Source organism: Pelobates fuscus, chromosome 8, assembly GCF_036172605.1.
Source record: "Pelobates fuscus isolate aPelFus1 chromosome 8, aPelFus1.pri, whole genome shotgun sequence".
NCBI lineage: Eukaryota > Metazoa > Chordata > Amphibia > Anura > Pelobatidae > Pelobates > Pelobates fuscus.
In genome coordinates, this window is record NC_086324.1 from 168,363,644 (window position 1) to 168,380,103 (window position 16,460).

At 45.1% G+C, this 16,460-nt stretch overlaps 1 protein-coding gene across 1 annotated transcript in view; it reads right to left on the minus strand.

Moving 5' to 3' along the window:
* LOC134571996 (uncharacterized) overlaps nucleotides 1–15,940 on the minus strand; it is a 37,923-nt gene extending 21,983 nt beyond the window's left edge. The window contains exons 1-3 of the mRNA XM_063430742.1: nucleotides 15,804–15,940; nucleotides 15,488–15,570; nucleotides 3,545–3,874 (exon numbers count right to left, since the gene is read on the minus strand). Coding sequence (XP_063286812.1) covers nucleotides 3,545–3,874; nucleotides 15,488–15,570; nucleotides 15,804–15,853 — 463 coding nt within the window. The 5' untranslated portion in view covers nucleotides 15,854–15,940. The remainder of the gene's footprint in view (nucleotides 1–3,544; nucleotides 3,875–15,487; nucleotides 15,571–15,803) is intronic.
* Between the last annotated feature and the right edge of the window lie 520 nt (nucleotides 15,941–16,460).

Below are 16,460 nucleotides of genomic sequence, written 5' to 3' on the forward strand. Positions count from 1 at the left end.
GGGGCTCTGTTATACACTCAGACACATTACTGGGAGTATTATTGCTGTGGAGCTCTGTTATACACTCAGACACATTACTGGGAGTATTATTGCTGTGGAGCTATGTTATACACTCAGACACATTACTGGGAGTATTATTGCTGTGGAGCTCTGTTATACACTCAGACACATTACTGGGAGTATTATTGCTGTGGAGCTCAGTTATACACTCAGACACATTACTGGGAGTATTATTGCTGTGGAGCTTTGTTATACACTCAGACACATTACTGGGAGTATTATTGCTGTGGAGCTCTGTTATACACTCAGACACATTACTGGGAGTATTATTGCTGTGGAGCTCAGTTACACTCAGACACATTACTGGGAGTATTATTGCTGTGGAGCTTTGTTATACACTCAGACACATTACTGGGAGTATTATTGTTGTGGAGCTCTGTTATACACTCAGACACATTACTGGGAGTATTATTGCTGTGGAGCTCTGTTATACACATTACTGGGAGTATTATTGCTGTGGAGCTCAGTTATACACTCAGACACATTACTGGGAGTATTATTGCTGTGGAGCTTTGTTATACACTCAGACACATTACTGGGAGTATTATTGTTGTGGAGCTCTGTTATACACTCAGACACATTACTGGGAGTATTATTGCTGTGGAGCTCTGTTATACACATTACTGGGAGTATTATTGCTGTGGAGCTTAGTTATACATTCAGACACATTACTGGGAGTATTATTGCTGTGGAGCTTTGTTATACACTCAGACACATTACTGGGAGTATTATTGTTGTGGAGCTCTGTTACACACTCAGACACATTACTGGGAGTATTATTGCTGTGGAGCTCTGTTATACACTCAGACACATTACTGGTAGTATTATTGCTGTGGAGCTCTGTTATACACTCAGACACATTACTGGGAGTATTATTGCTGTGGAGCTATGTTATACACTCAGACACATTACTGGGAGTATTATTGCTGTGGAGCTCTGTTATACACTCAGACACATTACTGGGAGTATTATTGCTGTGGAGCTCAGTTATACACTCAGACACATTACTGGGAGTATTATTGCTGTGGAGCTTTGTTATACACTCAGACACATTACTGGGAGTATTATTGCTGTGGAGCTCTGTTATACACTCAGACACATTACTGGGAGTATTATTGCTGTGGAGCTCAGTTATACACTCAGACACATTACTGGGAGTATTATTGCTGTGGAGCTTTGTTATACACTCAGACACATTACTGGGAGTATTATTGTTGTGGAGCTCTGTTATACACTCAGACACATTACTGGGAGTATTATTGCTGTGGAGCTTTGTTATACACTCAGACACATTACTGGGAGTATTATTGCTGTGGAGCTCTGTTATACACTCAGACACATTACTGGGAGTATTATTGCTGTGGAGCTATGTTATACACTCAGACACATTACTGGGAGTATTATTGCTGTGGAGCTCTGTTATACACTCAGACACATTACTGGGAGTATTATTGCTGTGGAGCTCAGTTATACACTCAGACACATTACTGGGAGTATTATTGCTGTGGAGCTTTGTTATACACTCAGACACATTACTGGGAGTATTATTGCTGTGGAGCTCTGTTATACACTCAGACACATTACTGGGAGTATTATTGCTGTGGAGCTCAGTTATACACTCAGACACATTACTGGGAGTATTATTGCTGTGGAGCTTTGTTATACACTCAGACACATTACTGGGAGTATTATTGTTGTGGAGCTCTGTTATACACTCAGACACATTACTGGGAGTATTATTGCTGTGGAGCTCTGTTATACACATTACTGGGAGTATTATTGCTGTGGAGCTCAGTTATACACTCAGACACATTACTGGGAGTATTATTGCTGTGGAGCTTTGTTATACACTCAGACACATTACTGGGAGTATTATTGTTGTGGAGCTCTGTTATACACTCAGACACATTACTGGGAGTATTATTGCTGTGGAGCTCTGTTATACACATTACTGGGAGTATTATTGCTGTGGAGCTTAGTTATACATTCAGACACATTACTGGGAGTATTATTGCTGTGGAGCTTTGTTATACACTCAGACACATTACTGGGAGTATTATTGTTGTGGAGCTCTGTTACACACTCAGACACATTACTGGGAGTATTATTGCTGTGGGGCTCTGTTATACACATGGGTCCAAATTGGGACTGTCCTTCCTAACTAGGGCATTTGGCACAATCCTGTTCTAATCAATATCAATGCTAATAATTGCCTGGTAATAACATGGATATGTAATTTCTATTATATGAATAGTTACCCCTTCACTAATCTCTTTAAAAGCAGAATGTGTATAAATATTTGACACTTTTGATAGAAATCAGAAGACAAAAAAACACATCTATATATAGATTGCTGTTCAGGTATATTACAATTTAAATGTATTTATATAATGAATGACTTCAGTACATCGTTTTATTTATTTGCTCAGTCATTACAAAACACTGGGGCACGGGAAGACAAATATATGTTATATTTTACCTCGCATGGTCTTATACCCGACTGCAGAACAGATGTACACGTTTAGCAGGGATTAGAAAATTAATAAATAAAAATGGAGAAATATTTTATAAGTACAGTTGCCTGGCTAAAACCAAGTAACTATATCATACAGGGCTCTTGTACCCTAGAAAAGCAAGTCAAAATCTCTCACGCTCCTTTGTTCCTTGTACAGCAGAGGCTCCTGTACAGTGCAATATATCTGGCTGCATATTAAGTCTATGTTATTCCAGAGAACTGAGAGAGTGCCAACAGAGAAATGTCTTTCTTTACTGTGTAAGGAGCCTCACTGGAGTGTAGACTAAGCTAAGACAGGGTTTTTTAGCTTAAAGCGGCCCTGTCATATTGTTGTTGTTTTTTTTGTTTCTCATTCCTTATGCCTCCTGTATTTAATGATTATACCCTCTCCATTGCCTTTATTTATATTTATCAACTTTTTTTTCCTCTTTGCTAGATCTCGATACCTAAATACAGCTATTTTGTTCTTTTTTGCCTATACAGTCTGCTGCTAGTGATGGGTTGGGGATAAATTTGATTGGCAAATGAAACAGATCCTTGCTTTAAGTTCTGCCTATAGTCAACTTTTATCAACCTGACTTTTTGTTTGAAAGAGAAAAGTAGAAACACTCCAATGACCATAACCACTTAAGCCCTCTGAAGTGGTTATGGCACAACGGCTGTCCCATGGTGCCCTCCCAGAATAATCAAACCATTCTTGGTCCCCAAGGCAGGAAAGGCCAGATGTGTTCATTGAGTTCAAGAGTCCTCACTCAAGCTTAAGTAAATATATAGTAAAAACAAAGAGAACGTTACCTGTGCTCTGGCCTAAATCCCCATGAAAAATAAAAAAAAATGGAGGCTCTTTAGTTTTATTCCAGGTAACGTTCTCTTTGTTTTTACTATGTATTTTAAGCTGTTGGATAATAAGCTACTGCTGCTGTAAGCGCGGTGCTTTCTCTTTGTGTTTTTAATTAAATATATACCCACCTTTGACATGTAAATCTACTGTTTTTTCTTGTCTGTCAGGGCTGTAAATAACTAAACACGTGTAAGTTCCTTCATCAGAGATAGTCACGTTGTGTAAAGACAGAGAAACAATTCCATTCTTGAAATCCTGCTCATTTACTGACACTTTCGAGTTTGCTGTCATCCCCTTGTTATCATATTTCATCAATTCAATGTTTCTAAATTTCCAGAATACCGCCAGGAAATTAGGGTTTATAGGAGGGTTATTGATGCGGAATGTGCAGGGAAGAAGAATAGAAGATCCTATCAACGCAGTTTGAGGGGACTCGACTGTCACTTCTACTCCAGAACCTGCAAGACAATTTTATGAAGAAACAGGTTTTCACATTACTTGGTCCATTATCATCATTTTATACAGCTACAACATATTCTGCAACGCACTGCAGCAGGTATATAAAACAATAAATAACACACAAAAAAATAAATGTGAACAAACAACATGAAAAGAGCCCAACTCAGAAAAACTAGTGAGCAAAAGAACACAAGAGGAAGAAAAGAGAAAAGTGAAGATGTTCTGAAGTGTCACTAGTGTGTAGACATATCACACCAGATTACTGGTTTCACTTTGAAGAGGCAGACTCACAACAGTTAACACACGATTATCTTATTTTGCTCCAGGTTTGAGGGCTTCGGGTCAGGAAATTATTTACACTTTACACTACAGCTGTAAGTATACAATATTTTTATTTTTTTTACCATCAGTCATAAGAACTCACGGATGTTTAAACAGCTGCTAAAGTTATTAATTTTTCAATTACCGGCCAGTGATGGGCTGGAGGCCTCAGAAGATTGACCAAGACTCTCTTACTGAGCGAATCCTGAACTTGTCAATCTTTTTTTCTGAACTGTTTGTGCTTATTTCATAACAGCTACCACATTTATTTAAAGCAAACTTGCCCCATCCCGACCAGTCTCAGAATGGGTATCAGTTTACAATCTCGACAGAAAAATTACAGCAGGCGAAATGTCAACTACAAAATCTCGCAGATTATGCAATCTTTCAGAAAAATATGTTGCAGCATATTAAAATGCCATGGTATAGGTTGTTTTGGGCGTATCCAAATATTACAAGTTTTTGAATGAAAAGTTGTATTTCTTAAACTGTGTACTTTGTCTTTAAGGGATTTTGAAAACGGACATTGTTAGAAATGGAATATCTTATTTTTCATACAATGTTTCTTTAATATTTTATATATATATATATATATATATATATATATATATATATAAAATTACCCATATTCTTACCCATATTATGGTGTTCAGACTTTAGGACGCCATATTGTCCTAGGCTAGTCGAATTCCCCAAGTCAGGGAATGTCCCACGTCATGTGTACCCTTACGGTTTAGTTTGAACATAGATAATGTGAAATGACCAAGCTATAGTCTCGTATCTTTGCCAAGTTAAGGTAGGTCCTAACATGACCTAATTGAAAATCTAAAGTATAAATATGTGTACTTGTTACTATTAGGCACAGAGAAGAGATTATTGGAGACAGAGACGCTACTCCATTTTATCATGACTGAGAGGTTGACATGTTCATTAGGGTATGTTATTCTATTCTATTGATATTGCAATCTTATAAACTCTGCAATAAATTATTGTAATGGATTATTAAGTTTTTATATGTCTATATAATTTTTGCTTGAGTTCTGAGCGGGGACCCACCGAAGGGCAGGCTATTTCAGCTGCTGTCCGTTCTCAGAATACTCTTGCGACCCGTTTTTTCTCTCCATAAGTTTAAAGGGTAATCCAGACGTGGACCCCTTGCTCACGGTGCCTAGAGAGATATCAGCTATGCCTCACTGATGATGCCTAACAAGGCTGAAACGATCGTCTGGGGTTGCTGTGTCTCTCGTGCAGAGAGAACTTGCTGGCATTTTGGATCTGGACTGCCCGTATGGGTGGGACCAGTCTGATATGCTTCAGATATGTTCTCTCTGTAATGGCACAAGATGAGCTAAAACCAGCTTGAGTTCTGAGCGGGGACCCACCGAAGGGCAGGCTATTTCAGCTGCTGTCCGTTCTCAGAATACTCTTGCGACCCGTTTTTTCTCTCCATAAGTTTAAAGGGTAATCCAGACGTGGACCCCTTGCTCACGGTGCCTAGAGAGATATCAGCTATGCCTCACTGATGATGCCTAACAAGGCTGAAACGATCGTCTGGGGTTGCTGTGTCTCTCGTGCAGAGAGAACTTGCTGGCATTTTGGATCTGGACTGCCCGTATGGGTGGGACCAGTCTGATATGCTTCAGATATGTTCTCTCTGTAATGGCACAAGATGAGCTAAAACCAGCTTGAGTTCTGAGCGGGGACCCACCGAAGGGCAGGCTATTTCAGCTGCTGTCCGTTCTCAGAATACTCTTGCGACCCGTTTTTTCTCTCCATAAGTTTAAATGGTAATCCAGACGTGGACCCCTTGCTCACGGTGCCTAGAGAGATATCAGCTATGCCTCACTGATGATGCCTAACAAGGCTGAAACGATCGTCTGGGGTTGCTGTGTCTCTCGTGCAGAGAGAGCTTGCTGGCATTTTGGATCTGGACTGCCCGTATGGGTGGGACCAGTCTGATATGCTTCAGATATGTTCTCTCTGTAATGGCACAAGATGAGCTAAAACCAGCTTGAGTTCTGAGCGGGGACCCACCGAAGGGCAGGCTATTTCAGCTGCTGTCCGTTCTCAGAATACTCTTGCGACCCGTTTTTTCTCTCCATAAGTTTAAAGGGTAATCCAGACGTGGACCCCTTGCTCACGGTGCCTAGAGAGATATCAGCTATGCCTCACTGATGATGCCTAACAAGGCTGAAACGATCGTCTGGGGTTGCTGTGTCTCTCGTGCAGAGAGAACTTGCTGGCATTTTGGATCTGGACTGCCCGTATGGGTGGGACCAGTCTGATATGCTTCAGATATGTTCTCTCTGTAATGGCACAAGATGAGCTAAAACCAGCTTGAGTTCTGAGCGGGGACCCACCGAAGGGCAGGCTATTTCAGCTGCTGTCCGTTCTCAGAATACTCTTGCGACCCGTTTTTTTCTCTCCATAAGTTTAAAGGGTAATCCAGACGTGGACCCCTTGCTCACGGTGCCTAGAGAGATATCAGCTATGCCTCACTGATGATGCCTAACAAGGCTGAAACGATCGTCTGGGGTTGCTGTGTCTCTCGTGCAGAGAGAACTTGCTGGCATTTTGGATCTGGACTGCCCGTATGGGTGGGACCAGTCTGATATGCTTCAGATATGTTCTCTCTGTAATGGCACAAGATGAGCTAAAACCAGCTTGAGTTCTGAGCGGGGACCCACCGAAGGGCAGGCTATTTCAGCTGCTGTCCGTTCTCAGAATACTCTTGCGACCCGTTTTTTCTCTCCATAAGTTTAAAGGGTAATCCAGACGTGGACCCCTTGCTCACGGTGCCTAGAGAGATATCAGCTATGCCTCACTGATGATGCCTAACAAGGCTGAAACGATCGTCTGGGGTTGCTGTGTCTCTCGTGCAGAGAGAACTTGCTGGCATTTTGGATCTGGACTGCCCGTATGGGTGGGACCAGTCTGATATGCTTCAGATATGTTCTCTCTGTAATGGCACAAGATGAGCTAAAACCAGCTTGAGTTCTGAGCGGGGACCCACCGAAGGGCAGGCTATTTCAGCTGCTGTCCGTTCTCAGAATACTCTTGCGACCCGTTTTTTCTCTCCATAAGTTTAAAGGGTAATCCAGACGTGGACCCCTTGCTCACGGTGCCTAGAGAGATATCAGCTATGCCTCACTGATGATGCCTAACAAGGCTGAAACGATCGTCTGGGGTTGCTGTGTCTCTCGTGCAGAGAGAACTTGCTGGCATTTTGGATCTGGACTGCCCGTATGGGTGGGACCAGTCTGATATGCTTCAGATATGTTCTCTCTGTAATGGCACAAGATGAGCTAAAACCAGCTTGAGTTCTGAGCGGGGACCCACCGAAGGGCAGGCTATTTCAGCTGCTGTCCGTTCTCAGAATACTCTTGCGACCCGTTTTTTCTCTCCATAAGTTTAAAGGGTAATCCAGACGTGGACCCCTTGCTCACGGTGCCTAGAGAGATATCAGCTATGCCTCACTGATGATGCCTAACAAGGCTGAAACGATCGTCTGGGGTTGCTGTGTCTCTCGTGCAGAGAGAACTTGCTGGCATTTTGGATCTGGACTGCCCGTATGGGTGGGACCAGTCTGATATGCTTCAGATATGTTCTCTCTGTAATGGCACAAGATGAGCTAAAACCAGCTTGAGTTCTGAGCGGGGACCCACCGAAGGGCAGGCTATTTCAGCTGCTGTCCGTTCTCAGAATACTCTTGCGACCCGTTTTTTCTCTCCATAAGTTTAAAGGGTAATCCAGACGTGGACCCCTTGCTCACGGTGCCTAGAGAGATATCAGCTATGCCTCACTGATGATGCCTAACAAGGCTGAAACGATCGTCTGGGGTTGCTGTGTCTCTCGTGCAGAGAGAACTTGCTGGCATTTTGGATCTGGACTGCCCGTATGGGTGGGACCAGTCTGATATGCTTCAGATATGTTCTCTCTGTAATGGCACAAGATGAGCTAAAACCAGCTTGAGTTCTGAGCGGGGACCCACCGAAGGGCAGGCTATTTCAGCTGCTGTCCGTTCTCAGAATACTCTTGCGACCCGTTTTTTCTCTCCATAAGTTTAAAGGGTAATCCAGACGTGGACCCCTTGCTCACGGTGCCTAGAGAGATATCAGCTATGCCTCACTGATGATGCCTAACAAGGCTGAAACGATCGTCTGGGGTTGCTGTGTCTCTCGTGCAGAGAGAACTTGCTGGCATTTTGGATCTGGACTGCCCGTATGGGTGGGACCAGTCTGATATCCTTCAGATATGTTCTCTCTGTAATGGCACAAGATGAGCTAAAACCAGCTTGAGTTCTGAGCGGGGACCCACCGAAGGGCAGGCTATTTCAGCTGCTGTCCGTTCTCAGAATACTCTTGCGACCCGTTTTTTCTCTCCATAAGTTTAAAGGGTAATCCAGACGTGGACCCCTTGCTCACGGTGCCTAGAGAGATATCAGCTATGCCTCACTGATGATGCCTAACAAGGCTGAAACGATCGTCTGGGGTTGCTGTGTCTCTCGTGCAGAGAGAACTTGCTGGCATTTTGGATCTGGACTGCCCGTATGGGTGGGACCAGTCTGATATGCTTCAGATATGTTCTCTCTGTAATGGCACAAGATGAGCTAAAACCAGCTTGAGTTCTGAGCGGGGACCCACCGAAGGGCAGGCTATTTCAGCTGCTGTCCGTTCTCAGAATACTCTTGCGACCCGTTTTTTCTCTCCATAAGTTTAAAGGGTAATCCAGACGTGGACCCCTTGCTCACGGTGCCTAGAGAGATATCAGCTATGCCTCACTGATGATGCCTAACAAGGCTGAAACGATCGTCTGGGGTTGCTGTGTCTCTCGTGCAGAGAGAACTTGCTGGCATTTTGGATCTGGACTGCCCGTATGGGTGGGACCAGTCTGATATGCTTCAGATATGTTCTCTCTGTAATGGCACAAGATGAGCTAAAACCAGCTTGAGTTCTGAGCGGGGACCCACCGAAGGGCAGGCTATTTCAGCTGCTGTCCGTTCTCAGAATACTCTTGCGACCCGTTTTTTCTCTCCATAAGTTTAAAGGGTAATCCAGACGTGGACCCCTTGCTCACGGTGCCTAGAGAGATATCAGCTATGCCTCACTGATGATGCCTAACAAGGCTGAAACGATCGTCTGGGGTTGCTGTGTCTCTCGTGCAGAGAGAACTTGCTGGCATTTTGGATCTGGACTGCCCGTATGGGTGGGACCAGTCTGATATGCTTCAGATATGTTCTCTCTGTAATGGCACAAGATGAGCTAAAACCAGCTTGAGTTCTGAGCGGGGACCCACCGAAGGGCAGGCTATTTCAGCTGCTGTCCGTTCTCAGAATACTCTTGCGACCCGTTTTTTCTCTCCATAAGTTTAAAGGGTAATCCAGACGTGGACCCCTTGCTCACGGTGCCTAGAGAGATATCAGCTATGCCTCACTGATGATGCCTAACAAGGCTGAAACGATCGTCTGGGGTTGCTGTGTCTCTCGTGCAGAGAGAACTTGCTGGCATTTTGGATCTGGACTGCCCGTATGGGTGGGACCAGTCTGATATGCTTCAGATATGTTCTCTCTGTAATGGCACAAGATGAGCTAAAACCAGCTTGAGTTCTGAGCGGGGACCCACCGAAGGGCAGGCTATTTCAGCTGCTGTCCGTTCTCAGAATACTCTTGCGACCCGTTTTTTCTCTCCATAAGTTTAAAGGGTAATCCAGACGTGGACCCCTTGCTCACGGTGCCTAGAGAGATATCAGCTATGCCTCACTGATGATGCCTAACAAGGCTGAAACGATCGTCTGGGGTTGCTGTGTCTCTCGTGCAGAGAGAACTTGCTGGCATTTTGGATCTGGACTGCCCGTATGGGTGGGACCAGTCTGATATGCTTCAGATATGTTCTCTCTGTAATGGCACAAGATGAGCTAAAACCAGCTTGAGTTCTGAGCGGGGACCCACCGAAGGGCAGGCTATTTCAGCTGCTGTCCGTTCTCAGAATACTCTTGCGACCCGTTTTTTCTCTCCATAAGTTTAAAGGGTAATCCAGACGTGGACCCCTTGCTCACGGTGCCTAGAGAGATATCAGCTATGCCTCACTGATGATGCCTAACAAGGCTGAAACGATCGTCTGGGGTTGCTGTGTCTCTCGTGCAGAGAGAACTTGCTGGCATTTTGGATCTGGACTGCCCGTATGGGTGGGACCAGTCTGATATGCTTCAGATATGTTCTCTCTGTAATGGCACAAGATGAGCTAAAACCAGCTTGAGTTCTGAGCGGGGACCCACCGAAGGGCAGGCTATTTCAGCTGCTGTCCGTTCTCAGAATACTCTTGCGACCCGTTTTTTCTCTCCATAAGTTTAAAGGGTAATCCAGACGTGGACCCCTTGCTCACGGTGCCTAGAGAGATATCAGCTATGCCTCACTGATGATGCCTAACAAGGCTGAAACGATCGTCTGGGGTTGCTGTGTCTCTCGTGCAGAGAGAACTTGCTGGCATTTTGGATCTGGACTGCCCGTATGGGTGGGACCAGTCTGATATGCTTCAGATATGTTCTCTCTGTAATGGCACAAGATGAGCTAAAACCAGCTTGAGTTCTGAGCGGGGACCCACCGAAGGGCAGGCTATTTCAGCTGCTGTCCGTTCTCAGAATACTCTTGCGACCCGTTTTTTCTCTCCATAAGTTTAAAGGGTAATCCAGACGTGGACCCCTTGCTCACGGTGCCTAGAGAGATATCAGCTATGCCTCACTGATGATGCCTAACAAGGCTGAAACGATCGTCTGGGGTTGCTGTGTCTCTCGTGCAGAGAGAACTTGCTGGCATTTTGGATCTGGACTGCCCGTATGGGTGGGACCAGTCTGATATGCTTCAGATATGTTCTCTCTGTAATGGCACAAGATGAGCTAAAACCAGCTTGAGTTCTGAGCGGGGACCCACCGAAGGGCAGGCTATTTCAGCTGCTGTCCGTTCTCAGAATACTCTTGCGACCCGTTTTTTCTCTCCATAAGTTTAAAGGGTAATCCAGACGTGGACCCCTTGCTCACGGTGCCTAGAGAGATATCAGCTATGCCTCACTGATGATGCCTAACAAGGCTGAAACGATCGTCTGGGGTTGCTGTGTCTCTCGTGCAGAGAGAACTTGCTGGCATTTTGGATCTGGACTGCCCGTATGGGTGGGACCAGTCTGATATGCTTCAGATATGTTCTCTCTGTAATGGCACAAGATGAGCTAAAACCAGCTTGAGTTCTGAGCGGGGACCCACCGAAGGGCAGGCTATTTCAGCTGCTGTCCGTTCTCAGAATACTCTTGCGACCCGTTTTTTCTCTCCATAAGTTTAAAGGGTAATCCAGACGTGGACCCCTTGCTCACGGTGCCTAGAGAGATATCAGCTATGCCTCACTGATGATGCCTAACAAGGCTGAAACGATCGTCTGGGGTTGCTGTGTCTCTCGTGCAGAGAGAACTTGCTGGCATTTTGGATCTGGACTGCCCGTATGGGTGGGACCAGTCTGATATGCTTCAGATATGTTCTCTCTGTAATGGCACAAGATGAGCTAAAACCAGCTTGAGTTCTGAGCGGGGACCCACCGAAGGGCAGGCTATTTCAGCTGCTGTCCGTTCTCAGAATACTCTTGCGACCCGTTTTTTCTCTCCATAAGTTTAAAGGGTAATCCAGACGTGGACCCCTTGCTCACGGTGCCTAGAGAGATATCAGCTATGCCTCACTGATGATGCCTAACAAGGCTGAAACGATCGTCTGGGGTTGCTGTGTCTCTCGTGCAGAGAGAACTTGCTGGCATTTTGGATCTGGACTGCCCGTATGGGTGGGACCAGTCTGATATGCTTCAGATATGTTCTCTCTGTAATGGCACAAGATGAGCTAAAACCAGCTTGAGTTCTGAGCGGGGACCCACCGAAGGGCAGGCTATTTCAGCTGCTGTCCGTTCTCAGAATACTCTTGCGACCCGTTTTTTCTCTCCATAAGTTTAAAGGGTAATCCAGACGTGGACCCCTTGCTCACGGTGCCTAGAGAGATATCAGCTATGCCTCACTGATGATGCCTAACAAGGCTGAAACGATCGTCTGGGGTTGCTGTGTCTCTCGTGCAGAGAGAACTTGCTGGCATTTTGGATCTGGACTGCCCGTATGGGTGGGACCAGTCTGATATGCTTCAGATATGTTCTCTCTGTAATGGCACAAGATGAGCTAAAACCAGCTTGAGTTCTGAGCGGGGACCCACCGAAGGGCAGGCTATTTCAGCTGCTGTCCGTTCTCAGAATACTCTTGCGACCCGTTTTTTCTCTCCATAAGTTTAAAGGGTAATCCAGACGTGGACCCCTTGCTCACGGTGCCTAGAGAGATATCAGCTATGCCTCACTGATGATGCCTAACAAGGCTGAAACGATCGTCTGGGGTTGCTGTGTCTCTCGTGCAGAGAGAACTTGCTGGCATTTTGGATCTGGACTGCCCGTATGGGTGGGACCAGTCTGATATGCTTCAGATATGTTCTCTCTGTAATGGCACAAGATGAGCTAAAACCAGCTTGAGTTCTGAGCGGGGACCCACCGAAGGGCAGGCTATTTCAGCTGCTGTCCGTTCTCAGAATACTCTTGCGACCCGTTTTTTCTCTCCATAAGTTTAAAGGGTAATCCAGACGTGGACCCCTTGCTCACGGTGCCTAGAGAGATATCAGCTATGCCTCACTGATGATGCCTAACAAGGCTGAAACGATCGTCTGGGGTTGCTGTGTCTCTCGTGCAGAGAGAACTTGCTGGCATTTTGGATCTGGACTGCCCGTATGGGTGGGACCAGTCTGATATGCTTCAGATATGTTCTCTCTGTAATGGCACAAGATGAGCTAAAACCAGCTTGAGTTCTGAGCGGGGACCCACCGAAGGGCAGGCTATTTCAGCTGCTGTCCGTTCTCAGAATACTCTTGCGACCCGTTTTTTCTCTCCATAAGTTTAAAGGGTAATCCAGACGTGGACCCCTTGCTCACGGTGCCTAGAGAGATATCAGCTATGCCTCACTGATGATGCCTAACAAGGCTGAAACGATCGTCTGGGGTTGCTGTGTCTCTCGTGCAGAGAGAACTTGCTGGCATTTTGGATCTGGACTGCCCGTATGGGTGGGACCAGTCTGATATGCTTCAGATATGTTCTCTCTGTAATGGCACAAGATGAGCTAAAACCAGCTTGAGTTCTGAGCGGGGACCCACCGAAGGGCAGGCTATTTCAGCTGCTGTCCGTTCTCAGAATACTCTTGCGACCCGTTTTTTCTCTATATAATTTTTATTTATTTAAAATATTTGAAAAGACAAAACTTTATTGCTTCCAAGACATTCCCTATTTTTATTGTATTCTTAATTATTTACATATTTTAAATAGAGGAACTCTAGCTAACTATATAATATTATGGCTAAGATATCTGTACAATTAGCTCTGCTAAATTCTTTGCTTTAAGACGTTATAGTGGTAAATAGGAGAACCAGCAGCGGTTACAAGGTGAGATTTAATCAGTTATGTTTCCCCAGCACCGGATTCCCTGCATATGACAATCACACTCTGCTCCCTATCCTTTCTAGCCCTGCACAACACATGCTTCCCTCTGCCCCTCCAAAGTAAACGGTTCCAGCAAAATGATGTTTACCAGTACCCAAACATGATATCACTCCAGGACAGCTAGTAACCAATTACTGAGCTCGGTTTCTGGCAGTAGATATAAAAAACAATCCCCTTAATTCTGCTAGTGGGTATATAATATGATCTACACACTAAAGACATGAACTGTGGTGACGGTTAGCAGCGACCGTTTGCTTGGCACCCTGTCCTAATATACATTTTAGACACAATTGTATTTTTTTTCTTCATCCTTTTAACATTGGTATCATTTTCACAAATCTTATGCCAGATGTGGGGATTATCCCTGAATTTTACCATTTGGGGGCACTATAGAGATTAGTATATTCCACAAAGTAGGCTGAAGAAGACTTTCCAAGCTTTTCCCACATATTCCCTGCTTTCAAACATTGGAGACTGATATTACATGAGCCTTAATGCACTACATACACCCCAGATATCTATGTAAATGTTCTGAGAGAGGAGGAGGTAAAAAAACAAAAACTGGGGAAAACAGTCTCTAGGGATAAAGGAAATGGAAACAAGTGGAAAAGAAATGTGGGGGTGTGGTGGAATGTGATACAGAGAGAAGGACAATATAGTAAACTGTTCAGGGGCAGACTGAGCACACTTTCAAGGCAGGCAGGGGCCCGACAGCTGAGCAGTATTGGGCATGTTAGGCAGATCAGTAGATTTCCATAACTAGTTCACAATAGCAGCTGATTGCCATTTATAGGCATCTCAGACTGCATAACCTCTTACTCTGTTAGCCAGCCAGGGAGTCCCCCACCCTGAGTTAGCAAGGGAGCCCCCACTCTCAGCCAGCCAGGGAGTGCTGCAGTAACTTTCTGTGTGAGGTGCTCTGTCGGGACAGGATATAACTTCTTACTCTGCTAGCCAGACAAGGAGACCCCCACCCTCAGTCAGACAGGGAGTCCCTCACTCTCAGCCAGCCAGGGAGTCCCCCACTCTCAGCCAGCCAGGGAGCCCCCACCCTCAGCCAGCCATGGAGTCCCCCATCCTTAGCTAGCCAGGGAGTCCCCCACTCTCAGCCAGCCAGGGAGCCCCCACCCTCAGCCAGCCACGGAGTCCCCCATCCTTAGCTAGCCAGGGAGTCCCCCACTCTCAGCCAACAATTAATGTTGGTATGGGAGAAGGTAAATAAAGCTGATTGGTAGAAAACATTGCACTACACTGAGGTTGTCCTGTGCATAAATAATCCCACTGCAGTGGTTATGGTGCTTGGAGTGTTCATTTTCTGCGGGGAAGCTGCAGAGACGGTTTACTTCACCTTTATAGTGCAAAGGGATTGGTAAAATATTAACCAAGCAGTGTTCATTATACTCCTGATCTTTGCAGTGTCAGCAGATAACAATGCATATTTCGCTCTTAACCCTTCCAGTGCCAGAGGGGTCAGGAATGTATAATTCTGTAATTTGTTTAACAGAAGCAGCCGGAAGGAGAGAGGTTACGTGTCAGGGTTTACAAAGACCCTTTCATGGACATGGCTCTAAAACTGGAGCAGCTGCCAAAGGAATATTGCCTATTTATTGTACATTACAGCCACCCGCCCAGCTTGTTTGACCATAGTAAGAGACATGATCCAGATATTTTCTACTAAATAATCACAATCCATTGATCTCCCACCCTCTCACCAAGTAAATAATACAATGTATTTACTCACTCAGCTGCTGCAATAGCAGAATATAAAGAAACACACAGAGACCCAGCTTCATCGTCTTCGTAAATCCAACAGCTATTGTCGTCCTGAAATCAAAAGTGAAAGTGATTTTCCTTTGCTTAATGTGGAATTCTATTCACGAAATTCATATCCCAGCTTCCTGTGGGCCCCTCCAAACAAACTAATGCACATCAAACAAAAGCATTTATACAAACTATTATTTAGATTCAGGAAGAGCAAATCAAGCAGGACATATATGTTGTTTTAGGGAGAAGATAATCAGGATATTAATTAAGAAATTCAAAACTGGTCTGGTTACTCGCTTATCTGTGAAAGGGTTTTACTGCTTGGGTTGGGATACAATAACATCTCTAGATACCGGAAGCTATTAACCCCTTAAAGGGACTCTCCAGTGCCAGGAAAACAAACTAGTTTTCCTGGCACTGCAGGGCCCCCCTCCCACCCGTCCACCACCCCATGTTGCTGAAAGGGTTAAAACCCCTTCAATGACTTATCTGAATCCAGCACCGATGTCCCTCGGCGCTGGTTCAGGCTCCATGCACGCTCCTTCCCCGCCGACGTCACCCGGAGGGGAGGACCTAAAGCGCAGGTCCGTCAACGGCGGCGCGCGCGTGCGCATTAGACCTCCCTATAGGAAAGCATTATTCAATGATTTCCTACTGTTTTTTTGCCAACGCTGGAGGTCCTCATGCTTAGTGTGAGGACGTCCAGCGTTGTTTAAAACACTTTTTGTGTTCTAAGAACACGGAAGTCACTCTAGTGGCTGTCTGATAGACAGCCACCAAGGGAGGACATAACCCTGCAAGATAACTATTGCAGTTTATAAAAACTGCATTAATTACACTTGCAGGGTTAAGGGTGATGGGAGTTGGCACCCAGACCACTCCAATGGGCAGAAGACTCCTAGATTTTTTTGCACTATAAGTCTGTTCAACCATAATTTACCTCTTTCATA